Source organism: Homarus americanus, unplaced genomic scaffold (assembly GCF_018991925.1).
Source record: "Homarus americanus isolate GMGI-L3 unplaced genomic scaffold, GMGI_Hamer_2.0 scaffold2539, whole genome shotgun sequence".
NCBI lineage: Eukaryota > Metazoa > Arthropoda > Malacostraca > Decapoda > Nephropidae > Homarus > Homarus americanus.
In genome coordinates this window covers 2,025,533-2,051,765 of record NW_024725489.1, presented here as the reverse complement: position 1 = coordinate 2,051,765, position 26,233 = coordinate 2,025,533, and the positions used below count along the sequence as shown (strand labels likewise).

The following is a 26,233-nucleotide window of genomic DNA, read 5'->3' as shown; positions in this document are numbered from 1 at the left end:
AGATATCTGAACGGCCTAATAATTTAGTTGCCTGATTCACATTCTTCTCGCAATGGCCCAAGAATCTAAGCTCATTGTCAACATACAGTACACACCTAGGTAGGTAGGAAGACAATTAATGCCATCACTTTCTTTAATGTGTATGGTGGCAGCATGACTTAAGAATGGAAGGTGTCACAATGTTAATACATCTTATATACCTGTGCTCTGTATTCCTAACAGGTGCCATGTTTTTGGGGTCAAAATGTCCGGGTCATAATGTTGAAGAAGGTACTGTACCTCCTGTTATGATTTGGTATTTTCCTAAACGAAATTTTTTAGTTGTGTGGGTTGTGTAAGTAAAACTTCATGCACTCTTTCATAAAGAACAAAGTTCCATACCATAATTATGTTTTCATTTGGATTATAACTGATGTAGACTCTTTGTGTAATAAGTAAATTTTTAAAGACTATATGTGAGAGGTTAGTCTGTTAGATCAAAGTCCATAAAATATGAAACCACCTCCTACTGGGCTACATGAGAGAGGATATGACGACCCTTCCTCAAAATTGAAGATGCAAGAATTTACCTTACTGTACTGGATTAAGTTAAACCACATAAATAACATTAAAAAATGGTATCAAAATACACTGAGGCTATTATACCTTATCTAGATACATTCATTTAGCATCATTTAAGAAACAAAATGAATTAAGATACCCCTTTGAAAAGATTCTCAAGTTGTTTTTATTTCTTACAGTGGAACTAGCAAACTTGTGAAAAACATGACCAAAATTGAGGGCAAGTCATCTCGGGAGGCCCTTGTGAAAGCTCTCCCTTTAACAGCCAGAGGGATAACTTGCATTGGATGTGGGCTTTATGAAGCGATAAAGGTAAGTCCAACAAAAGTAAAACCTTACATACAGGTCTCAACCCCCAGTTGGGACAAAACATTTTACGATTAAGAGCAAATCATGTCAAGCGTGAGAACTTGCTGCAGGTCTGTGCATTGGAGCATAGACCCTCTGACTTTAGACCCAAGACTCCCTCTGTAAGCCTCAAGTACACACAGACCAACACCCTTTCTATCCCAAACATCTGTCTATATGGCTGATGAAACTGCTGCAGGCACGAGCATTGGGGTCATTGTCTTTGTTAATTTTTCCCAAAGTTATTCTCTTTCAAAGCAACTACTGTATATGATTGGGATTAACATATGGAGTTCTTGTTCTGTATTGGTTGTGTTGCTGTGCTCACCACTAACAGATCACACCAGCAGTAAGTTATGTATAGTATCTGTTTCAGACTTTCAGTGAGTAATCCTGATCTATCGTGATATGATGCTTTTATTTTACAAAGACAATCCATTACTGGAAATTTCTCCAACTTATTGTGTTGAGCAGTTGGCAATTTTAGAGCCAATGCCATATGTTTACCTACAATGATGTAATTTTCTTTTGAAACTCTGGAGATCATTTTAAGTTAATAGAATCTAGAAGTGAAACAAATAGATGTTAGGCAAGAGGGCCAGAAAGTGTGGACAAGAGAAGCTTGGTGAGATATTCATTGAACCCAGATACAGTATACCCCTTTCCTGTTGTAGATACAGGTGACCAGGTTTCTTTGATAGGTGGAGTACTGTTGTTCACACACTAGACTCAAACAAACATCCCCAGAGTATAAGGGCGGGGGCACGTTTTTATTTTTCTCTTTCTTTTCTTTCCTTATATTCTTTCTTTTTCTTATTTCCATTTGTTCTATCTAATTATTTAATTTCATATAGTAGTTACTTCATAACCTCTGACCTGTGGTAGCATGGTGAGGGTTTGGGCACATGGGTTCTGTAATTCTGGTATCAAGCTATTGGACAAGAATAAAGGCACATACTGAGGGAAAATGATACCCCTAACATACTCTAAAAATGGTTTATTAATATGAAATTCAATTTGGTTAAAGATGTCATTAACATACAACTACAAGGATCAACTCCTTGGCTTTACTCATCTGCAATTCCAATTAGATACTCTCGCTTCTTACATCATTACTGGTTGTACATTTAGAAGAACACACCACATGACAGGCTTACATATGGCACCTGCACTAGACTCAGTTGGTAGTACATATGAAATATACTCACAACCCATAACAACTTTATTACTGGTAACATCCATAATCATGGGTTCAATACTCAACATGGGATAACTATATTCATGCTAGTTATCCCCAATCAGGTACAACAATAATACTTTGGCCTCTATATTGTAACTGTGAGGAATACACCAGGGTGTCACACTGGTGTCACTGCAACAAACGAGGAGCGTTGTTATGGTCGGTTGCAGTACGACACACTGAGAGGGAGTTCGTCCCGCGGGCTTAGTTCCCAGGGTGGGAGACTCGCTCAATTCAATCGTTATCCTTCAAGACAGCTAGCTGGTATGCAGCTACTGGTCCCCGGTAGCTGCTGGGTATTCGGCTAACACCCACTCTGTGCCTGGAGATGCGTTGAGGAATAGTCACGAGCGTGTTAAACAGGTTAACTTCAACTATACATAACATACGTCTGGCAACGATACTTATGTTACTTTAATTATACTTGGCACACAATCATTTCACTATGTTTAAACATGAACACTGATATTCACAATATTCAATCGAGTTAAACTGACTTTACATGGCTGCGGGAAAAATCGTTCACATACCTGGAGATGCGTTGAGGAAGAGTCACGTGCGTGTGAGTCTTCCTCGTGCATTCGTTTATATATGGGCATCTGGCAACTCAGGCTTGCGCAGGCACGTCAGAAGGGCTAATCTCATAAATGACAGAAATTCGATTCACCTCAGTCGCTGTACATTCATCTATGAAAATCAGTGTCATGGGTCAGGTGAATTTCTTATGTCTATTTCTATAATTTAATCAGCAATTGAGCTTGCCAGGAAAAAGTGAAAATAGGCATCAAATACACACGCTGTTAACCTTAATTTTACAAACTCAGCGGGATTTCTAGACAAGGAGCCTCTATGGGTATACGTTGAGATCTTGGAGATAAGGAGTTTGACATGTTCTTTTCAGGAGATTAATGACTTTCTTAAATAGACAACTGATAATAATCGAACTGCAAATATCAGATTCTCTGAGGTTTGGGAATCAAAATAATCTAACTTCAGTAGCAATTGGAAACTCATGGCTATCCCCAAGGACGACATCATGAGATGCCATTCGTACTGGCAGACTCGACACTCACTTACTTGACAAGTGTTACTAGTAATAAAGACAGTTGAAGCTTTCAACATCACTCACAATGCTTTAACTGTAATCAGACATATCTAAGTTGACTCAAAACAATGGTGTTCTCTCTCACATTCAAATTAATTTATAGAGAGGTTGGTTTCAGGAAGTCAGAGAAATGGACGGCACCTAAGCCAGGGATAACTCACCAGTTATCCACATGTTTTAAGGGCATGGAGCATAATATGAATCATCAGGTTTCAAACAGACCAGCAGTCATTGTGACCATGACTAGAGCACAACATTATTATTGTTTTTGTATCACTGCTTATTAAAACCAATAACTTATAATTTCCTGCCTTATAACTTGTACTACAGTAAGGGATAGACCATTTGGTATTTAAAGAACACCCACTTTAGCTTATACATATGGCTTTCTTCTTCAGTGTATAAACAAAAAGGTGTAAATGTGTTGAATGTTTTGATTTTGAATGAATATTACAATATAGGAAACCCTTGATATTCATGGGGGTTGTTTCCCTAAGATGAACCACAAATATTGTTTCCATGTTGGTGTAACCCACATTATGTATGATGTTTAGTATACATTAAAGCAGTTTTGGAACAGTTTACGGGTATTTCTTGGCTTCTGGATCCAAACTCATTATTTCCATTCAAATCAACAAAACTATAATTTGCTATTTGATAATTCACGATGTCATCTGGTATCTAACCCATGAATTATCAAGATTTCACTTTTATAGAACCAATTAATTTTTTAACCAATAAGTTTAACACCTTACATATAGCTACACTGAAATTAAATTTATAATAAATTAACATAGTATTTCTTTCACAGGTGCTTCAAAATCTTAAGAACCAAGTGATAATTCTACTATCTGATGGCAAGGAGAGTTCCATTGAAGAACTCCGAATTAACCGAACCATAAGTAGATATAAAAATAAGTTTGAAAAAACAAACATTCGACTTGTCAGCATAGCTTTTGGGTAAATGTTTTGGGGACTCCTCAATCTTTGGAGTGCATGAAAATTTGGGTGCATTTAAGAGATTAGTTTTTCAGTACAGTATAATTTTATCACTTAATTTCTCACACAAAGCCATGCAACAGGCAAAAGCTATCCTAAAGATGTTAGGACAAATTCCCCTAGACTACTAGATAGGGTTATAGCTCTACAAAACAAGAAGGAAAGGTTATTGTTATCAAAGATATCATGTGTCATTTACAGGCATCCGCCAATTTACAATAGGGTTGCATTCCTGGAACATATACCAGGTATTGGGAGATTTTTAACATGGGTTTTGATGGGATACATCTTGGCCTGTCCAACACAGACATATATCACAGAACAAGCTACAATATCCTGCACTAATTAAATAAGTACAAAATAATTAAGCAACACTCACCACATTTAACAAGCCTGTTGCTTAACAATGTCTTAACTTTGTCTCCAGAGAAACAGTCTTCCTTGAAGCCATGGCTTTCTCAGGGGCAGAAAGTGTTATGAATCACTTAACAGTCACCAAAACAGAACAAAATCTAAAGGATAGTGTTTTCCTCTAACCAATAATAGCTAAAATCCCAGTGATTACAAGATTATCCAACGATAATAATGATAACGTTGGTTACACGAGCGAGGGCAGGTGCAATCATGTTGGAACAAAGCACAGAAACGAGATAAACAGGGTGGCCATCAGGTGGGGCACGAGTGGTTGAACTGCAGGGAGGATGGAAAAGCAGTTTCTGCGTATGGTAGCTATCTTTGATTTGACAAGTGAAAAAGGAGAGATACACTTCCCTAGTGATTATGATCATCGTCAACAAGTTTAGCCTCCCTATAGCTATTGTTAATGTGGTATTTACTTAACATAAAACGTGAGACTGCTTTAAAAGCTAAGTAACGTTAATGTGGATTATCATAACTCAAGGGATACCTGTACTGTATGTCCTTAAGAAACTGTATTACACAGATTTGTCCTGTACTAAGACACAGATTAGTGATACATTTATTACTTAAAAGACTTCAACAGATAATTTATTCCTTTCAGAGAGGAAGCAAATTATTATTTTTTAATTGCTATTCTTAATTTCTTGATGACTAGCCGTGAAGCAGACCCAAGGTTAGAGGAGCTTGCAAAATTGAATGGAGGATGCAGTTTCACTGTGAATGACGAGGACAAAGGGCACATGCTGGGTGATGCCCTTAGAGGAGCTCTCGTGTACCAGCCACCACTGAACCCCAGTGACATGGTCATACAGGTGCTGTCTTAACGCTATCAGCAAGCTGTTGAACTGTACTCATTTATTACTGTTTAAAGAATTACTGTATTCAATTTAAAGATGTATTGGTCTATTGTCTAACTGTCTCTAAGCTTCTTGTTTAGAACATAATTCTTGTGTTAGATATCCTTATATAATTTCACTGAAAGTATATCATCATTGGACAAATGCAAAACAACATTATTATTAATATTATTGTTATTACTGTATTATTATTATTGTTATTATTATTATTATTATTATTATTATTATTATTGGGCAGATAACTTCAAAGGAACTCAAAGTCAGTGGTTCTTCGGATCAGGAGAAAATCACGGTAGGAAGCACATTCACTGTTGATAAGGGCATGGGTAAGAACCTCGTCTTCCGTTTGGACTCTTTCTGTGAAAACTATATCACAAACGATACACAACCACAACTTATTCGGCCAAGTAATAAAGTGGAGGAAAATGTTACGGAAACATTTTATCCGGATACACTCATGTGGCATATCACTGTACCAAAAGCTGAGGTAAGTTAAGATGGTGGTGGGTCAAATGGGCTTCACTCCTAATAGATTTAACTTCTAAATTAGTTCAACCATTTTGATCAAAGCTTACTCCAAATGGGCTCTTGTCCAAGTTGGTCCAAATCCTAATGGTTTGTTAAGGTTAGGTTGGAGCCCATTTGACATACAGCAAAGATAATTGCATTACCTGAAAGCTCACATGATATGTGAACAAGTTAGAACAATAAATCATTGACTCAATAAATGTAATTGTGTTTAGTTGTGGAATGAAGGGGAGGGAAAGAAGATAAGTCCAAACTAGCCAGACTTAACCATTTGGGATGGGACTCAGTCCTGATGGGGCCTATTCCTGATCATCGTCATCACTGTTGTATGGTCATTTTCCACACTTGTGTGGGTTAGCCATAATTATCTGATGGCATAGTGCCTGGCTGCTATCAGACAAATTTGAATCAAGTTTTACATCTGGATAGCCTTCTTATTCCTAATCCACTTTTACAAAGTCGGAACTGGGCATTATATGTAAGACTTCCAAGTGCCTTCTTAGTTGGCAAGGCAGGGTTGCCACACCTTCAGGTACTTAAACCTTACCTTCCTACCTGTAAAGCTATTTTTTATTTACTCTGACTTGACCATAGGGCCATCAGGTCCCTGACAACTGTGTTCATTTTCCCCCCACTCTGGATCAGCCACTCCCAGGGCTTAAAAATCACAGTATTATGAATGGTCACCTATTCCTTATGGTTAGGTATATAAGTAGTTAAGTTGGAGCCAGTTTGATGAGTCATTAATCAGCACATGCTGTGTATGTGTTACAGTGAGAGAAACCAAAGATATTGACCACCTAGAACTCAAACTCATGACATCCATTTTGCAGGGATGCACTTACCTTGTCTTGGACTTATGTCGAGCTAATTGATCACTGGACAACCTTTCATTCATCATGGGATGTCACATTACACATGTACTGTGAGAAATATTTCTGAAATTTAGACTTCCCGCAAGTCCCAATTAATCAGTTAGGTGCATTTCACCTACTTTAGTTTCCTTGGAAAGCTGTTACACATCTTAAAAGTTGATTTGTAAGTGAGTTACAGTGCCTTATAAGACGTTTAAAACCAATTACTGTATATAAATACTGTAGTATAAACATCTCATAGGGCACTACTCGGTCAAGTGTCCTTACCTGGAGCTGGTGGACGTTCTCCCCACAAGGGGTCACAGCTCAAGTTTGAAGAGCTGCAAGTCCAGAAGACTGTGAGGGGTAACTTTTTCGGAGTGAGAGTTGCGAACTCTTGGAACAATCTGCCAGAAGGTGTTGTGACGGCACCGAGTGTGAGCTCTTTCAAGACCAGACTTAAACAAGCACTGGAGCGGGTTCAGATAAATTCAGGGGCCGGTGCATGTCCGGTACTTGCCAACAGTGTATAGCAGGGACATGACCGATCGCCCAAGTGGCTAACAAACCGATCCTTGGTGAAGAGGATAAAAAGTAAAAAAAAAAAAAAAAGTTAATTTCCCTAAAAAATATTAACTATAAATCTGCTGATATCGTGTCATGACTTGCTTAAAACCAGCAATCAATCAACTTTTTTGAGTTGTAACAATTACCCGGGAAGCCAACAATAGCTGGAACTTAATCTACAGGTTTATTGCCAAAAAATATTTCATTGATGGCTTTTGAAAGATCATATAATCTATCGTATACTATATTGTATTGAAAAACTCTCCTCTTGTATTTTAATTGTAAATATAAAGATGCCATATGTCAACTTTATTTATTCTTGCTTTGGTATTGTTTATTGTTTTACATTCAGAGGATGATCTGGACAGACAGCATAAAGGCTACATCTAAAACAAAAATCACTACCCCATGTATCATGTCATTTACGCCCAAATTTGTTGCCTCGTCCATAGGAAGGTCAGTGGAGGTGGTACATAAAGCTGCCACCAAAGAAAGACTGTAATGTCCGTTATGGAGTAGCATCACAGCCCCATGACCTTAGCACTTCTTCAGTCACCATCAAGGGTTGGGTCAGTAACATGGTTCCTAGTTATAATGGACTCTTAATTTTAATGGTTAGTCACTAGTCAGAATTATATTATTTACAGTACTTCTTTACAGTGATGATGTATTTCTCACCAGATATGCCTGTTGACTTTATGTAGTACAGTAGTCTGCCATACTCACACCCTGCATAGTCTATTTGTAGTTCATAACCATGGTCAAGGGCATTGCCCAATTTTTGGTGACCCCCTTAAACGAGTGTCTTTCAGAACCATAGGTACTTTAAGATTGCAAAATAAAACTGGCACAGTTTGAATAATAATCCACATACCTTTCAATTAGTTTTGTTTTCTTTTAAATTTTTGGCTATCTTTAACACTTTAACTACAATGTACTAATGTACTTGAAGTATTTGAATGTTTATTAACATTCTTTAAAAGATTTAACCTCTGAAACATTTTCTTTATTCAGAGTGACAAAATTTTTTATGACATTCTAGAATGTTTATTTTTACAAGTTCCATTCTCTACTGATCACAGTCTTTTGTCCATCACACCATGGTTCAGAATTTAGCGAATCTTAAAATAGGATTTTAGGGATATTTAAACTGTTAAAATCGTAACAAAATTAAAAGTTTTATGTAAAGTTCACCCAAGTTTAGTGCAGCTTCAATCACAGACACATAGAAGCAATACAAGATATTATATTTCTTGTATTTACACAAGATTATGTCAAACAGCAATTTTTTCATCATAATGTAGAAGTATTGCAATGACAGAGGGTCTCTCCTGTGTATACAAAAGTAAATCTTTGTAAGTACTATACCCAAGTAACATTTCTGGGTATTTACTTTTTAAAAAGTACTCAAATTTTTTAGTACAGTATTACCCCGCCTAACGCGGTTTCACTTAACACGTTTTACCATATACGCGGTGCCTCGCCAGAGCTGAACTTTCACTTAACACGGATATTTTCCACATATACGCGGTGAGTGTCCGGCTCGAGACGCTATTTTTAGATTTGCCCCAGCCGCCACCCTGCCTGACTGCCTGTTTTAGCTCATAAAATTCATACAAATTACCCGGCCAGAATATAATTTACATTGCTGGAATTCTTATAATTTGGTGATCATTTTGAATATAAACATCATATATTTTGCATTAGACATACAAATTTTAGATAAAATGTTTTCTCTTGAGTAAATATGTTATCTTTTGTGCAAAATATATGACATTTATATTCAAAATATTCCTGGTCTTACAAGGAATCCAGCAATGTCAATTATATTTTCCTAACTTTAGTTTGAGGTATTATTTATTACTAAAGTTAAATATTCTGGTTTCCCCACACATCTCCTTGGGACGGTTGGTGGGGGGTGGGGGGGAGGGAGGGACCGACCGACCATCTGTTACCCCGTGAAGAATATTTTTTTTTTTATTAACTGAAGATATTTGTTTTAGCTCATAAAATTCATACAAATTACCCAGTCAGAATATAATTTACATTGCTGGAATTCTTATAATTTGATGATCATTTTGAATATAAACATCATATATTTTGCATTAGACATACAAATTTTAGATAAAATGTTTTCTCAAGTAAATATGTTCTCTTTTGTGCAAAATATATGACATTTCTATTCAAAATATTCCTGGTCTTACAAGGAATCCAGCAATGTCAATTATATTATCCTAACTTTAATCTGAGGTATTATTTAATACAAAATGTTAAAATTTATTTTTTTCACCCACTCTTCTCCTGAAGGGAGGAGTGGTGGGGGGTGGGGGGGGAGGGTTGGGACTGACCGCGCGGTTGGAAGAGGGGGGGGAGGCAAGGTGGGGTACTTTGATTGACAGATCGTGTCCTGAAGAATATTTTTTTTCATTAACTGAAGATATTTGTTTTAGCTCATAAAATTCATACAAATTACCCGGCCAGAATATAATTTATATTGCTGGAATTCTTACAATTTGGTGATCATTTTGAATATAAACATCATATATTTTGCATTAGACATACAAATTTTAGATAAAATGTTTTCTCTAAGTACATATGTTATCTTTTGTGCAAAATATATGACATTTATATTCAAAATATTCCTGGTCTTACAAGGAATCCAGCAATGTCAATTGTATTATCCTAACTTTGGATTTGAGTGTATTTATTAAAATTTAGTGGTTTTCCCCCAAAAATTTCTCAGAGAGGGAAGAGCCAGCAGTGTAGTGTGAGAAGAGGGGGAGGGAGTTGAGTCCATTATTTGAATGGACATTAACTTAGCGACTGTATTTCTCTATTTCTCTTAAGTATTAATTGTGTGCATGTACCATCATAAAATTAAGATGTTATTTTTACTACAACATAGGTATGTGTCTTCAGAAAGTGGAGTTTGGGGGTCGGGCCGGTTTCTATTGGAATTAATCCCATATGTTCTGTTGTTCACTTAATGCAGATTTCACTTAACACAGGACCCTCTGGGTTCTATTGACCGCGTTAAGTGGGGTACAACTGTAATTGTACATTTCATTTGCAATGCTAATTACTCGCCACTTAAGGGTTTTCGAGGTCATTTCTTGGTGCTTGTGTATTATTCTGGATGGTAAAATCTCAGTATAGGTAGTCCTAAACATGCTGCTTAAGGATGTGTTAACTAAAATTTGATATCTGAATTATTGCTTGTTCAAGTGATTTTTAGAAAATTTTAATTACTTCTGCAATGCTAATTACTTGCCACTTATGGGTTTTCGAGGTCATTGCTTGGTGCTTGTGTATTATTCTGGATGTACTTAAATAGTTAGGCACATTATATTTTAATTCTGAGAGAAACGGTATTTTTTGCCAAAAATCCTGTAAGGGGTAAGCCTTACAATTTCGTCCAAAAAATAGATTTGTTCAAAATCTCAGTATAGGTACTCCTGAATGTGCTGCTTAAGGATCTGTTAACCAAAATTTGATATCTTGATTATAACTTGTTCAAATGGCTTTTAGAAAATGTTCAAATGATTTTTAGAATATTTTAATTACTTTTGCAATGCTAATTACTCGCCACTTATGGGTTTTCGAGGTCATTTCTTGGTGCTTGTGTATTATTCTGGATGTACTTAAATAGTTAGGCACATTAAATTTTAGTTCAGAGAAAACGTATTTTTGGCCAAAAATCCTTTAAGGCTATAGACTTACAATTTTCGTCATTTCGGCCAAAAAATGGATTTTGTTCAGAATTTCAGTATAGGTACTCCTGAATGTGCTGCTTAAGGATCTGTTAACCAAAATTTGATATCTTGATTATAACTTGTTCAAATGGCTTTTAGAAAATGTTCAAATGATTTTTAGAATATTTTAATTACTTTTGCAATGCTAATTACTCGCCACTTATGGGTTTTCGAGGTCATTTCTTGGTGCTTGTGTATTATTTTGGATGTACTTAAATAGTTAGGCACATTAAATTTTAGTTCAGAGAGAAAACGTATTTTTGGCCAAAAATCCTTTAAGGCTATAGACTTACAATTTTCGTCATTTCGGCCAAAAATGGATTTTGTTCAAAATTTCAGTATAGGTACTCCTGAATGTGCTGCTTAAGGATCTGTTAACCAAAATTTGATATCTTGATTATAACTTGTTCAAATGGTTTTTAGAATATTTTAATTACTTTTGCAATGCTAATTACTCGCCACTTATGGGTTTTCGAGATCATTTCTTGGTGCTTTTGTATTATTCTGGATGTACTTAAATAGTTAGGCACATTATATTTTAGTTCTGAGAGAAAAGGTATTTTTGGCCAAAAATCCTGTAAGGGGTAAGCCTTACAATTTCGTCCAAAAAATAGATTTTGTTCAAAATCTCAGTATAGGTACTCCTGAACGTGCTGCTTAAGGATCTGTTAACCAAAATTTGATACTACTTAAGTATGGTATTCTAATTATTTTACTCCAGTACAGTTGAAAAAACAAAAATTGTCACTCGTTACATGCCCCAAACAATAGTTTTAAATATCCAATTACAGGACACAGGACAAACTTAGATGCTAACCAATCACAAATGTTTCTTCACATCTGCTGCTTGTGAGCGTCTGTTTAGTCATGCTGGGCTTGTAGTTACGCTTAAAAGATCCCAATAGGACAGCAATAATTTTGAGAACCAGTTCTTAATTAGTCTCGATCAAAAGTTTTGCAAATAAACATGTGTAGTGCTGTCTTATTTTTATCCTCAGTCAACTAGAGTTAACTATTTTTTTTTATAATTTCCTGTGGATTTATTTTAATATTTGAAACAATAAATAATTTTGTTGTTACTTTTTACTTTCATTACTTGAATACTTTATGAATGAGATACTTTTTTACTTCTACTTGAGTAACATTGTACCAGTGTAACAATAATTTTACTAAAGTAACCAAGTCCAGTACTTTTTACAACTTTGTTGAATATATTGATACAATCATAATGATATTGCTAGGGAGTTGATAATTATTTTCATTGACAGGTGAACGTTGGGAATGTGGTGGATGCAGCTAAGGATAAGAAGGTCATTATTTGTGCCAAGGTGATACAGGGTATCTACCCAGTCCTCAATGCCTCGGTCAGGTAGCATAGATCTCCACTTCTGTTTAATGGCATTGAATTCTCTAAAACCTTTATAAAAGTCTTAAATAAAACTACAAGTTTGTTTTGTACAGTAACTCACAGTTTAATGTTCCATCCCTAGGTGGCCTTTCCGAACATGTAGCAACGTTGGAATCTCTTTATGAATGAATCAGTAATGTGAGGAGAGCAGTTGTTGGCAACTACTCTCTTCATGTTACCAATTCATTCATAAAGTGACTCCAGTGTTTCCACATGTTCGGAAAGGTCACCTAGTGATGGAAAATTAAACCTGTGGGCTACTGTACATTTTACTTTTAAGTGGAGCACAAATTGTCCTAAGTTACATACTATATGGAATTATAATTGTCTTGAAACAGGAAACTTTTTTTTTCAGTACACTCATCACTCACCCAGATGGTATAAAAAAAGAAGAATTGCAGCTGCTTGACAATGGGCAAGCAGCTGACAGAATAGCAGGTGATGGTATCTACTGCCGGTACTTATTGAAGTATTCTGAGAATGGACGGTACAGCATCAAGGCTCTGGTAGGTCCCCGGTACTTGTGCTTCATCACTTTGTGTCAATCAGCTCCTTAACCGAAGGCCAATGAGAAGGTTTGGTCCTCTCACTTTACATTCCTGACTTTGAAAGACAGAAGGGACTAAAGATAAAGGCTCACATTGCTGGTATCAGAAATAGGACATTGTCTTGTGAAGCATACATTCCCTTGTTAGGTTACTGTGGCAGTCTTTCTCAGTTAAGATTGGTCAAGAATTACTGACCCATCGAATAAGTTTGGTGATAGAGGATATTAGATCATTCGTATTCCAGATTTTGTTTCCTACTTTAAAAGGCATTTCTCGGTGAATTTTTCAGACACCATCAGTTGCTAGTTTTCTAGAGCCTATTATGGCAATTCGTGTATAAAATATCCGAATAAACCCAGGTAGTGCCTCAGGGGGATAGGATCAACATTTGGTGTGATGCATGATATTCTAGTCACCTCCAGTATTGTGGGTCGAGTCCAGATATACAATGATTCATCACTGAGAACCCACAAACTAATTAAACTGATAAAAGAAAAATAATCAGAATCTACTTCAGGGTACAAGGTATTTCATTATTTTCCACTTTTCCCCCAAAAAGATATGGCCAGGTCGGATGCCGTTTGGTTTATCATTGAAGTCCAGTTTAGGAGAAGTTTACTGTACACATAGGCATACTGAATGGAGGGGAGGGGGATGATGGTGGCATTCTCCCCCCCCCCTTGAGCTAATAAAGTATTGCAAATAAACCATTTTTAGCAACAGGAAAAGAAAAAATAATAACAGTAAATAAATAAATACAAATATTAGCATCACTACCGTAATTGAATGGTAAGCTCATGAACGTGAAGAAAAACAGTAATATCTCCGGTAGCCGGAATCCCTCAAACCCGGAACTCTGATAAGTGGAATTGATATTTTCTCAGAAATCGTTCCCAAGGTCGGAATTTTCTGGAAAATTCAAGCTTTGGGAACATTTTCCCAATACTCGGAAAATTCTGGGGATAGGGGAGTTTTTTCCAGGTTCGAGAGATAATGTAATGGGCAACTTCTGGAACTTCTGAGAAAATTCCGGGGATGAGGGATTTTTCCCCCTTCGAGAGTCGTCTTGTTACCTGGAAGTCTCTCATTCCCTGAAGTGCTCTGCACCAATTGTTCCAGCTAACGGAGATATCACTGTAGTTTAACGATACCTCAGTATTTCTGTTCAGAGTCCCCCCCCCCCTACTCCTTGATAAATTTCTGGGTACGCTACTGACTGTATAATAATCTGTTATTCATTAGTTCCTGAACAACAAAGTTTTGATCCACTGTGCAGCTTTATCAACTGTTATAATTAATTATCTGACAGGCTAAAATTCTTTAAGTGCATACCCTAAGTTTTATGACAAAAGCAGTACATATAGACTTCAGGTGTACGGGTTTTACAAGTTAAAGTGCTACACATATATACAGTACTTTATAATGTACTGTACAGTAATTATATTGTTTATCTGCTAGACCACAGTTCTTTCCAGGTTAGATGAGCAGATTGCTATTTTATAAATTTGTTATTCTAATGCTACAGTATATCGAATTTTTTTTAAATACTGTACTTGTTCTATCAAAACTCCAGAATTAAATTGAGCAGGAATTTATTTTTCTCTCTTTTATGTGTGTGTGTGTGCGCGCATGTGTGCAGGCAAGTAGCAGTGGTGACACGTACATTATCAAGCCAAAACAAGACAAGACAAAACGTAGGCGAAAATCAGCTGATGCCATGAACTGTAAGTTTTCTGTCTTGGCTTTTCAACCAGATGTTTTTTCAAGTTGTATAAATCCTGTTTCTGTCTAGATAACACAATACAGCAACTCCCCGACTTACGACCTACTCGACTTACGTCCACCCGCACTTACGACCTGCCTCAGTCGTACCAAAATTTGGTCAAATTACGTATTTTCAAGTCCCAAAGTCAGTACACAGACAAAAATTTCATCTGTAATTCACTTTAAAATGGCTGGCAAGCTTAAAAGTGAGTGTTTTGTGGTGCTGAGAAGAAAAAGAGACCCCCCATTTTCGATTTTCTATGTGTTATTTAAGCATTTCCGACGAACGACCATTTCGACTTACGACCTGGATGTCGGTCCCTAACCCCGTCTTAAGTCAGGGAGCAGCTGTACTGTACATTACAATATTTTACAATGATGTAGAATAACATAATAAAACAAATCAATAAAAAAAATCAGCACTATCCACATACTGTATACAGCTCCTCCTCGACTTACGACCTACTCGACTTACAACCACCCGGACATACGACCGCCTCAGTCGTACCAAAATTTTGTCAAATTACGTATTTTCGAGTCCCGACGTTAGTGATTGCGCTGTGTACTGACAAAATTTTCGTTTGTAATTCACTTTAAAATGGCTGGCAAGCTTAAAAGTGAGAGTTTTGTGGTACTGAGAAGAAAAAGAGACACCCACTTTTGATTTTCTATGTATTATTTAAGCATTTTCGACTTACGACCTGGATTTGGGTCCCTAACCCCGTCGTAAGTCGAGGAGCAGCTGTACTGTAAACACTAAAATATAGTTGGTGTGACTAAACTAACTTCATTGTAGACAATAACACTTGGCCATATTTTGGACAGCCTCATTATGGTGGGAGTCTCTCTCTTAAAAAATCAATATCTTCATCCCCACCACACAGTTTTTTTGGTTTGCCTGTCAACTCCAATTCTAGCAAATAGCACTCAATTTCATCATTATCTTCTGAAGAGTATTTAACGTCCACTCTTGGCCAGGGCAAGTGGGTACCAGAGTGTGATAAGTTGTGCAAATGAACTCAGTACCCATATGCACTGTGCCTCTCAATTCAGGAAGAAACACACAATTTTGATATAGTGTACAGTATACAGATAGAGAGGTTACCTACAAATTATATGGGTAAAGGGATAAAAAAAGAGTTAAATGAGACCTTTACATCCCTTGAACCTTAATTGTAACTTAACATAACCTACCCCTGGCCTCAACCTAATCAGATCAACATGTTTAGGTCTGAGTACTAGGACCGATTTCCGAGTCTCGTCCGAACGAACTGGCTTTTTCTTTTAGCTTTTGCCAACCAATTATTATACATTTTTATTTTGTTAAGCTTTGATTATAATTGTTATTTTTATTATTCCATTATATACTGGAGCATGTGCAGTATTATAATTAGAAAAGAGGGAAAAATGGATTTGAATATGTCAATGTGGTGGTGTGATGAGATTAAACTTCTTAACTAATCAACTTCCACAAATTGTAAAACTGAGGAAGGAAAGTGGATTTGGGCAGAGCTTACTGAGTTCATTCTTAAGCTCTGAAGTATCTATAGTATGTGTAGCTAATCTATAGTACTCTTAACAAGTAATTGCGGGCCCTTCGTGCCTGGTGAAAGTTTGAAAGCTCATGCTTGGCTAGCGCGCAACCGCCTTTCGGCTGACAGCGTACAGCGAATGAGGGTGCGCCAAGTCCGTAGACTTGCATCGTTTTCCAGCGTAAATAAAATGGATAATTAATGCTTTCCTAAAGAAACCATCGACATGGGACCAGGTTTGTTCCACTCTACGATTTTTTTGCGATTTTTCCACCAAGTTTGATGAAAAACGATTGTGCCGTTTCGGCTGCCCAGAACAGACACACGGCTATTCCTATAGTATATTAGATTTGTAAAGTTGTGTGTGCAACAAGACTAAAATATTTATATGATACTAATTCTCTTTAAAATATGATATATGCTGTGTATATAAGTACAGTACATGTACTGTACTGTATTTTTTTTTCAAAAAACTTACAAAAGATTATAAAAAACTGAAAATTACAGTCATCCCTTGGTTATCACGCCTAATTGGGACCACGCCGAGTGCGTGATAACGAAAAACGCGATAACGAAAGAGCAGAACGTATGGGATTTATTCTAATTGGTTCTAGGCACCCAAGACCCAACCCCAATTTTCCCATTTTACGACCATTTAGACGGTAAAATTTATCATCCCGTGAAATTATGAAAGAAATTGATATACTGTAATCATGTTTATTGTCAAATGAATTTTACATACTTAAGATCAGACAAAACCAAATGAGGTATTCCTGGTAAGCCAGGTAAGGCAATGTGTGAAGCTGTTAGCTTCAATCCTGCAAATATGTGATATAGCACTTGTGTTGGCCCTGAAGAGGGTAACTAAAATAAGAATTGGCCCTCGAAAGGTATTAAGTTTGACGCCACTGGTGTAAGATTTACATTTTTGGTGGTTTTTGGCCAAAAATTAGATTTTGCTGAAAATCACAGTATGGGTACTCCTGAGCTTGCTGATTATGAGTATGTGGTCCATGATTCGATTGCAGAGTAATTAGTGGCCAAAATGACCCTTGAAATATTTAACTAACATTTTTCAATGCTAATTACTCATCAATTATGGGTTTCCAAGGTGTAATTTACCTGTAGGGTTTGTGTGTTATTCTGAAAGTACTTAATTAGTTAAACCCCTTACATTTCAATTCTGAGAAAAAAGTATGTTCTGGGGTTGCAATTGTTGCGGCAACTTAGATATGTCTGATTACAGCAAATGTGTTATTGTCAATTTGTAGGTGAAAGATTTTATCCTCAATAGATGTAGGTGAAGCAAATAGGTAAAAACACCTGGAGGTACCTGCGTGATAACGAAATTTCCCGGCTTGAAAAATGCGCTATAACAGCAGGTGTGCAGATTTTGATGGAAGCGTGATAACCAAGTGCGCTATAACCAAGGTATGACTGTACATGGTAATTAATTTCCAGAAGAAATTTAGTATGGATGAATCTGTGAATGTTCAAGAAAAACATTGAAGAATGAGTCAAATTTCCTAGATTTTATGTGAATATATTCAATCATCATATTAACATAAAAAAATAATAATCCAGAATTTTTTTTTTGTATACAGTACTCCTTTGTGTTTACAGATGTTCCAGATTATTGCTGTGGGAGTAAGATTCCTGTGGATTTATTCAAACAAGAGACTGTCAAACCCTTTAGTAGGGAACTGCCAACTGGATCCCTCAAAGTCAGTAAAACGTATCAAGTTGATATCAAGATAAAGCCCCCTATCTTGTTTCATGTGCTCTGTTATATACTGTTGTCAGTTACTGGGTATATATGGTTCTTGAGTGTACCGAAACATGTGTTGGTGTTGGCCAGATCTGGACATCAAGGGGCACACACTTGGTGCTGTCACAACATCTCTGGAAAGGTTATTCGAAGACATTACAACTCTTATTCCAAAGAAGTTAGTTCAAATAGTCTTACGGACTAATAGCTTCTTTAACTGGTGGGGTGGGCTTGCACTAACTCCCAAAACATATCTTTGAAGTGATTATAAACATACAGTGAACCCTCGTTTTACGTGGTTTCACTTTACGCGTTTCTACATTTACGCGGTACCCTGCCAGAACCGGAATTCCCACTTTACGCGGTGCATCTACTCATATACGCGGGTGAAGTATAATTTTTTTATTTAGCTCATAAAATTCATACAAATTATCAAGCCAGAATATAATTTACATTGCTGGAATTCTTACAATTTGATGATCATTTTGAATATATACATCATAGATTTTGCATTAGACATACAAATTTTAGATCTACTGTAAGTATTTTGTTTACTCTGAGTAAATATGTTATCTTTTGTGCACAATATATGACATTTATATTCAGAATATTCCTGGTCTTACAAGGAATCCAGCAATGTCAATTATATTATCCTAACGTTAGTCTGAGGTATTATTTATTACTAAAAAGGTAAATATTCTGGTTTCTCCCACACATTTCTCTGGTAGGGAGGGACCGACCGACCATCTGGCGCGGTTGGAAGAGGGGGGGAGGCAAGGTGGGGTACTTTGATTGACAGATAGTGTTGTGAAGAATATTTTTTTTTTTTTATTAACTGAAGATATTTGTTTTAGCTCATAAAATTCATACAAATTACCTGGCCAGAGTATAATTTACATTGCTGGAATTCTTACAATTTGATGATCATTTTGAATATAAACATCATAGATTTTGCATTAGACATACAAATTTTAGATCTAATGTAAGTATTTTGTTTACTCTGAGTAAATATGTTATCTTTTGTGCAAAATATTCCTGGTCTTACAAGGAATCCAGCAATGTCAATTATATTATCCTAACTTTAGTTTGAGGTATTATTTATTACTATACCTTAAAATCTAATGGTTTTCCCCCAAAAATTTCTCAGAGAGGGAAGAGCCAGCGAGTGTAGTGTGAGAAGAGGGGGAGGGAGTCGAGTCCATTACGGTATTTGAATGGATATTAACTTGGCGACTGTATTTCTCTATTTCTCTTAAGTATTAATTGTGTGCATGTACCATCATAAAATTAAGATGTTATTTTTACTAGAACATAGGTATTGTGTCGGAAAAAGTGGAGTTTGGGGCTCAGCCGGTCTCTACTTCATTTAATCCCATATGTTATGTTGTTCACTTTACACGTTTCTCGCTTTACGCAGGCCTCCGTGGGTTCAATTGACCGCGTAAAGTGAGGGTTCACTGTATATTAAATCTCCCTTTTATTTTTTAATTTAAACTCTCTTTTGTAAATTCCAAAGTTCACGTTTGGCCAATACTGGGAAAGGTTCAGGTACATTAAAGAGCTTAGGCATGTTCATTACTTATCACTTGTGTGCAACAGAGAACAGACGGACTGCTTGATAAGCTAGTTTGCAACAAATGGTGGAGAGGATGAGTGAATTCCTTAGCAACCAGCATCCAATCAACTTGTATGAATTGTAATACTGTGCAGGTACTTGCTCCAGAAGCCAAAAATGATTGATGAATTATTGTTTTAAAGCAACCATTATGGTGATCAACACTTAATGTTATCCTCTCTTCCAGTAGTCATTGTTTGGCTATGAATTTGATATATAGTTTTTCTTGTTCAGGTGATCAACTTTTCAAATGAGAGTAAAGATGCAACAAGTCCCTGCCGTGTAACAGACCTGAAAGTAGAGTTTTTATACCAGGACCCTGATACAGATGAGTTCCTCTTATCCCTCTCTTGGACTGCCCCAGGAGATGACTTGGACTTTGGCAAAGGTAAGTTTATGATGTAGCACAAGACAAATAGCAAGAAGACAACTCCAGCTTATGGAACAAACACTACACTGCTTGCGGTAGTGTAGAACGTCTTCTATCCACGCTAGGACATTTCCCCTGGCTCTCAGGGACTCCAAAAAATATTACGTACATTGTTCCTGTGCTGGAAACGTTTCCGTTGATCCTCCTCTCCCCTAACAGTAGTTCGTTTAATTTTTATTTCTTCTACACACTTCTTCAGAGTCCCTAGCTGCTGTAGAACCTGTTCTGATCCTGCATTACTCTCCGCCACCTCCCGTGGCCCTGCTAATACCTCAGCATAACTCCTCTTAGCAACCACCTCCATTGTGTCGGCTACTTCCTCAGTCTTAGCAAGGATCTCTTTCCCATCTTGTTCTAGTTTGGCAACCAGCAAAGCTTCAGCTTCATCTATTTTCGTCCCTAGGGAACTCGTTTCCCTCTGGCTTGCAATCGCCTCATTCACCTTGACTATGCAGTCAGGGCAATACCAGCAACAGCCTTCATGCTTTACGGCAGTTTGCATCATTTTAAACGTTGTATTAGTCAGGCCTGTATCATCCATATCCAATGTCCCCCTGCAGTAATCACATATCATACTCATAGTTGTTGTTGTGTGTGTGTGTGGGGGTGCTGTGTTTAGATCTACACTTATTTCAAAATAAAGAAAAAAAACAGTACTTAGCCACCCTCTGCTGGTTTTAACCTCCCCTGTTGCCTTTAAAGTTATCTTCTGTTTTTCTTCTCTTTTTTTTTCAGTTCACTTTGTCGATTTGTCGGTATTTATGTGCTATCTCTATGTACACTACATTTTGCTGTGAATAACAGATTTTATACACCCACCCAGTCCTTTAGAAGCACAGAAAAATAAAATAAAGCTTTCTTTGGGGCAGTAATAGAATGCCTTTAAGGATAGCCAAGCTTGTTCATTTTATTTATTCTTTTATTTTAACTAGTACCTGTATTTCCTTCTACGTTCTTTTCCCGTTCTCATCAACGACTATATCTCATTGTGCTATCACTGTGTACACTGTATCTCCCTGTGAATGGTGTCTTATAGGCACATTTTCAGTCCATGAGAAAGCACACAAACAATAAAATTTAAAGTCTCTGTGGCACCTATAACACGACTACTAGGTTTCAGCTGGCAGTGGTGCCTTACCAGTTTGCTTGCCATCCGTATTCACTTTAAGTTATTTACAGCCTCTTCTGCAGTCACTGATGACACTATGAACTGATTTAACTAAAGGCACAGTATACTACACTCCCTGGTTGGCCTTCATCACAGCCATGACCACAACTCCGTAAAAAAATAAAATAAAAGCTTTGTGGTTGTAGGCCTCCTGACCTGGGCTGCACCTCCAACTCGGTGGAGATTGAGTTTTCAAAAATACAATTGCGTCTAACATTTAAAATCCTATGTTGATTTACACTTTCACATCGCTAAGACGATCTTGATCATCTTATGTAATCACTGTCCAATTTCTGCCGCTCAACAACGAAGGCCCGAATGCTGAACACGCTTTGTTACAGAGACGCAACACGACCCGACCCGCTGATGAGAGGAACTCTTTTCTGTGATTGGTCCTCTGTCCACAAATTAAGGGCTTGCTTCGTTTTTTACATGCTAGTGTCATGGGTTTGAAAAGCTACTTTAGCACTTTTTGGGTCACTTGCAGAGGCACTTACACAAATATAGTTAATTGCTTCATTTTTCCTGCTCAAGCACACAATTGACTCATTAACACCATAATGGAGTCCCACAGCCGTTGCACTATCACCCTTAGTAAGGTGATTAAGCAACTCCATATTTTGTCTTGAAGTCATCACTTTCTTCTGCCTCCTTGCACTTAATTCATTGACCCCACTCATTGTATACTGTACTTAGGAGGCATCACTAAGGACAGAAAGTCACCAAAAAGTGCAATAATAGTTGACCTACAAGTGTTACTCTGATGGAGTGTGCTGTGATGCACGGCATCCTGTGTGATATGGTCGTGTACACTAAACACAAGCGTTCTGTGGGCTGCAGAACTATGGGAAAACGTGATCACATACCATGATTAACCAAACTTCATGTCCGTGAATAATGAGCAGGTACAGGTATACAATGATTGTACCCGTGAATAATCAAATCCGTGAAAGTTAAACCCGTGATTGTTAAGGGTTTACTATATACTACATAACATTCAGTTTATTTCCCACTTATAAATGGGAACATGAAAAACAGAATGATACATCACTTAATGTTCATACCTATCAAGTTCAGTTATTGTTTAGAAATAAAGAATTAAACATTCTAAAAATACCATGAAATGCTAATATTTTTTTTTACTGCAAGTATTCTTCTGATGTGTGGCAAATCAGAATTCATTCTAACAAAGTAAAAACAGATACTTACACTAAAACTCCTTTATTTTTCTTATTAACAGTGTCCAGCTATGCACTGTGTATGACAGATGACCGCCAGTACTTGAAGGAGTATATATTTGACAAAAGTGAACGCAACATTTTTCTCAATGTGTCCGACTCATTGGTGACTATCTCTGCTGGAGAACCAGTCCTTACCAATATAACTGGTGTGAAGAAAATGAAATTTTACCAGTATTATTATGTTGCATTGCGCAGCAGAGATGAAGAGGGTAATGCCAGGTGAGTGTGTTTGTTTGTCACAGTTGATTTTAGCTCTGTGAAGGCTTTTCCCTGGTAGACGACCTTATTCTTCCCTATTCAGGGTGTCTACTGGTCTGGAAAACCTGGGAAGGCAGGTAATTTTATTTTGGGCTGGAAAACCCGGAGAAGCTAGGGAATTTAACAAATAAACTGGGAATTTTATGTGAATTTAGTTCAACTTCAAGATATTGTTATTTTGACATCAATCTTACCATAAATAGTCCACTTCAATAACTGAATTGTTTGTGTACTTATCATATTTTATGTTACTGATCAGATAACCAAATATTACAGGTTATATTTAATAATTCTGCATTGAGTATTGTCAGAGATGAATTGTTCTTATAATTAAGTGACTTTATTTAAATAGATTATTCCACATATTAATCCTGAGTCATATAGGTGGATTAGGAGTGTGATTTTTCACTTTTTGCCGGATTTCTGGCATTTTGGGAACGTTCAAATCGACCCACGTGAATGTCACAAATCCGAGGAGAAAAAATATGCAGGGGGAGGGAGTGTCAAGGTCTTTGCCGATGTTTATCACTAGGCTTTGGGTGGGTCGCGAAAGGGCCATTTATATCCTCTTAAAAATTTCCAATAGTATATACTGTACATGTTATTGATAACTTCTAATTATGTCATTCTGTCATAATAAATACCGTATTAATGTACCCAGAAGTTTTCAAATTTACACCTGGTAAAGCCAGGGAACTTGTTTTGTCTGGCCAATAGACACCTGACTGTCTTTACTATATAAACACGTTAGTTTTCTATTTCTTAAAAAAGCCGTTTTGTTTTCTAAAAACCAAATTTTGTGATAAAGTCCAAATATCAATTTATGTCAAAAATACACCTGACCTTATTTTTCGGCACTTGGGGTCAAAAATATATTTTGTTTAAATTTCATACAAAGGTACTACTTTACATGCTGATTAAGAATCTGGGTTCACAATAATTGAAGATATTTAAAGTCAATTACGCTGTGCCCGTAAGTTTTAAATCGCCCTTCTATACATTTTCTTAAAAATATAGACTATCCTTACGATATAGACACGTTCGTTTTCACTTTCAGGAGGGAGAGTGGTGAAGGAGGGAGGGGTGGGAGGATGGGTGTTGTGTGGTATCTTCAGTTTCCACAGCGTATACTGTACTCGGATTTTTAAAACACACTGCTTTAGTTTTGGGTGCCCAAAACACCAAAATTTGCCGGGAAAATGACACAAATACTTTTATGTGCCTGAAATGCCCAAATTTGCTGTGGAAATTACACCATGGCTATAGTAGGGTGCCTAAGATACCCAAATTTACCAAATAAATGACACAAGGCTATACTGTATATACAGTAGACTTGAGTGCCTGAAACTCCCAAATTTGCAATAGTGATCTGTAATTTATCATGTCGGCTCCTCACTCAGGTCAAATATAAAATATTTTAAATTCCTCCCACCCCTACCCAATTTATGGGTGCGTCCCCGATTCATTATTCTGAAATGAAAAGCACGGAAACATGTACTAATCAAATAAATACTGTACCGTAATAAATAAAACATTCTAATCGTATTAAATATGAACTGTACAGTAATAAATAAAATGTACTAGTTCTGTACAGTATATACTCTCTTAATGAAGCCCTCATACACAGGGTATTACTCATAGGTAAGACATCATTGTCACAAACACATGACTTTTGGAAGTGTTACACTTAAGTTTTTGTAGAGCTCTTTTTTTAAAGTGCTTCATTCTAAAAGTATGTATCTACGGTGCTGTAAGAGGAATGCCTTTATTAGTGGTTGTCTAGTGATAATAATATGTGTGTTTTTGACAAGACTGTGTTTACTGATGCTGTCACTTCCTTAGCCCGGTGTCCAACATTGCAAAACAACGTCTCCAAGTTTTCTACATGAAGTCGGTGCCTTTAATAGAGACTAATAAGGACCTCATCATCTGTGGCTCCATCGTGGCTTTTATTGTCCTGATCATTGCTGCCGGGACTTTGGTATGGTGCATCTTGAAAAAGATTAAAGAACAGGAGAATAGTCTTCAAAGTGACATTGTTAGTTCTGTATACAGTAGATCTTGTAAAGTAGAGCTGCACACCTAATTACAGTTCATATTACCACTAAGTTGATCTTGACTCAAGACAAGAAAAACCACTGAAAATGGTATTTCTAATTTGACAACTGATATCTAATGTAAGATCAAAATTATTTTAATCCCACTTCCTTTGTTTTATTTAATTTTATGAGTTTAAGATGTGTTATGATACAGTATTAGTTTCATGATTTGAACCACTTTATGACATTGTGTCTACTATTCTCACACAACTTTTGCTCAGACAAACCTGAACTGTGTAAATTTCCTGCTCACTGTACAGTTAAGCCATTGTAAAAAGCTCGGTTCACTCAGGTTTCAGAAAATGTTTACTACAGAGGAAGAGCTGCTATCTGCTGCATTTGTAACGGTGTCCACTACAGTATATAAGCCAAGATAACATACTACTCTCACTATATGGTCTGTTCAATACTTAAATAATATTAAAACAAATTCACAAACCATAGCTATTAATCCCTATTGTTATTATGATACACTTGATGTTGATAAACTTAAGTATCAACCTCTTAATGGTCACTCATGTAAATTATGTCATCCCTTGTTATATACTAATTGGTCACGGACGTAGTTTACATCACATTGAGCTAGGGCTCAGTAGGCTTTTCTTAGGGCTCTTTATGGGTCCAGAATTGTAGAATAACTCATTTTATTTGACTTGGCAACATGTAGCTGCAAAAACAGAGACACAGCACAATGTGTCGTGTAGGGAGAAGCATCAACTTGAACCCCTCCTTCTCACCTTGCATCCCTCCCTCTCACCTTGCACCCCTCTTTCTCACCTTGCACCCCACCCTCTCTCATTTCACCCCTCTCCTTCCACCCCTCCCTCACCCTCCTTCCACCACATCCCTCCTCCTCTCTCTCCTTCCACCCATCCCTCCCTCTCTCTCTCCACCACATCCCCTCTCTCTCCTTCCCACATCCCTCTCTCTCTCTCCTTCCACCACATCCCCTCTCTCTCTCTCCTTCCACCACATCCTCTCTCTCTCTCTCCTTCACACCCTCTCTCTCTCTCTCCTTCCACCACATCCCCCCCTCCTCTCTCCTTCCCACCCTCTCTCTCTCTCTCCTTCCACCACATCCCTCTCTCTCTCTCTCCTTCCACATCCCCTCTCTCTCTCTCTCCTTCCACCCACATCCCTCTCTCTCTCTCCTCTCCCTTCACCACATCCC

General features: G+C 37.1%; 1 protein-coding gene across 1 annotated transcript in view; it reads left to right on the top strand.

Annotated features, from left to right (window-relative positions):
* LOC121864963 (calcium-activated chloride channel regulator 1-like) overlaps window positions 1–25,861 on the top strand; it is a 37,558-nt gene extending 11,697 nt beyond the window's left edge. The window contains exons 9-20 of the mRNA XM_042364188.1: window positions 741–873; window positions 4,066–4,214; window positions 5,329–5,485; window positions 5,769–6,017; window positions 7,932–8,048; window positions 12,500–12,600; window positions 12,995–13,145; window positions 14,827–14,911; window positions 18,107–18,207; window positions 20,101–20,254; window positions 22,705–22,924; window positions 24,806–25,861. Of these exons, the coding sequence (XP_042220122.1) occupies window positions 741–873; window positions 4,066–4,214; window positions 5,329–5,485; window positions 5,769–6,017; window positions 7,932–8,048; window positions 12,500–12,600; window positions 12,995–13,145; window positions 14,827–14,911; window positions 18,107–18,207; window positions 20,101–20,254; window positions 22,705–22,924; window positions 24,806–25,049 (1,861 nt within the window). The 3' untranslated portion in view covers window positions 25,050–25,861. The remainder of the gene's footprint in view (window positions 1–740; window positions 874–4,065; window positions 4,215–5,328; window positions 5,486–5,768; window positions 6,018–7,931; window positions 8,049–12,499; window positions 12,601–12,994; window positions 13,146–14,826; window positions 14,912–18,106; window positions 18,208–20,100; window positions 20,255–22,704; window positions 22,925–24,805) is intronic.
* The last annotated feature ends 372 nt before the right edge of the window (window positions 25,862–26,233 follow it).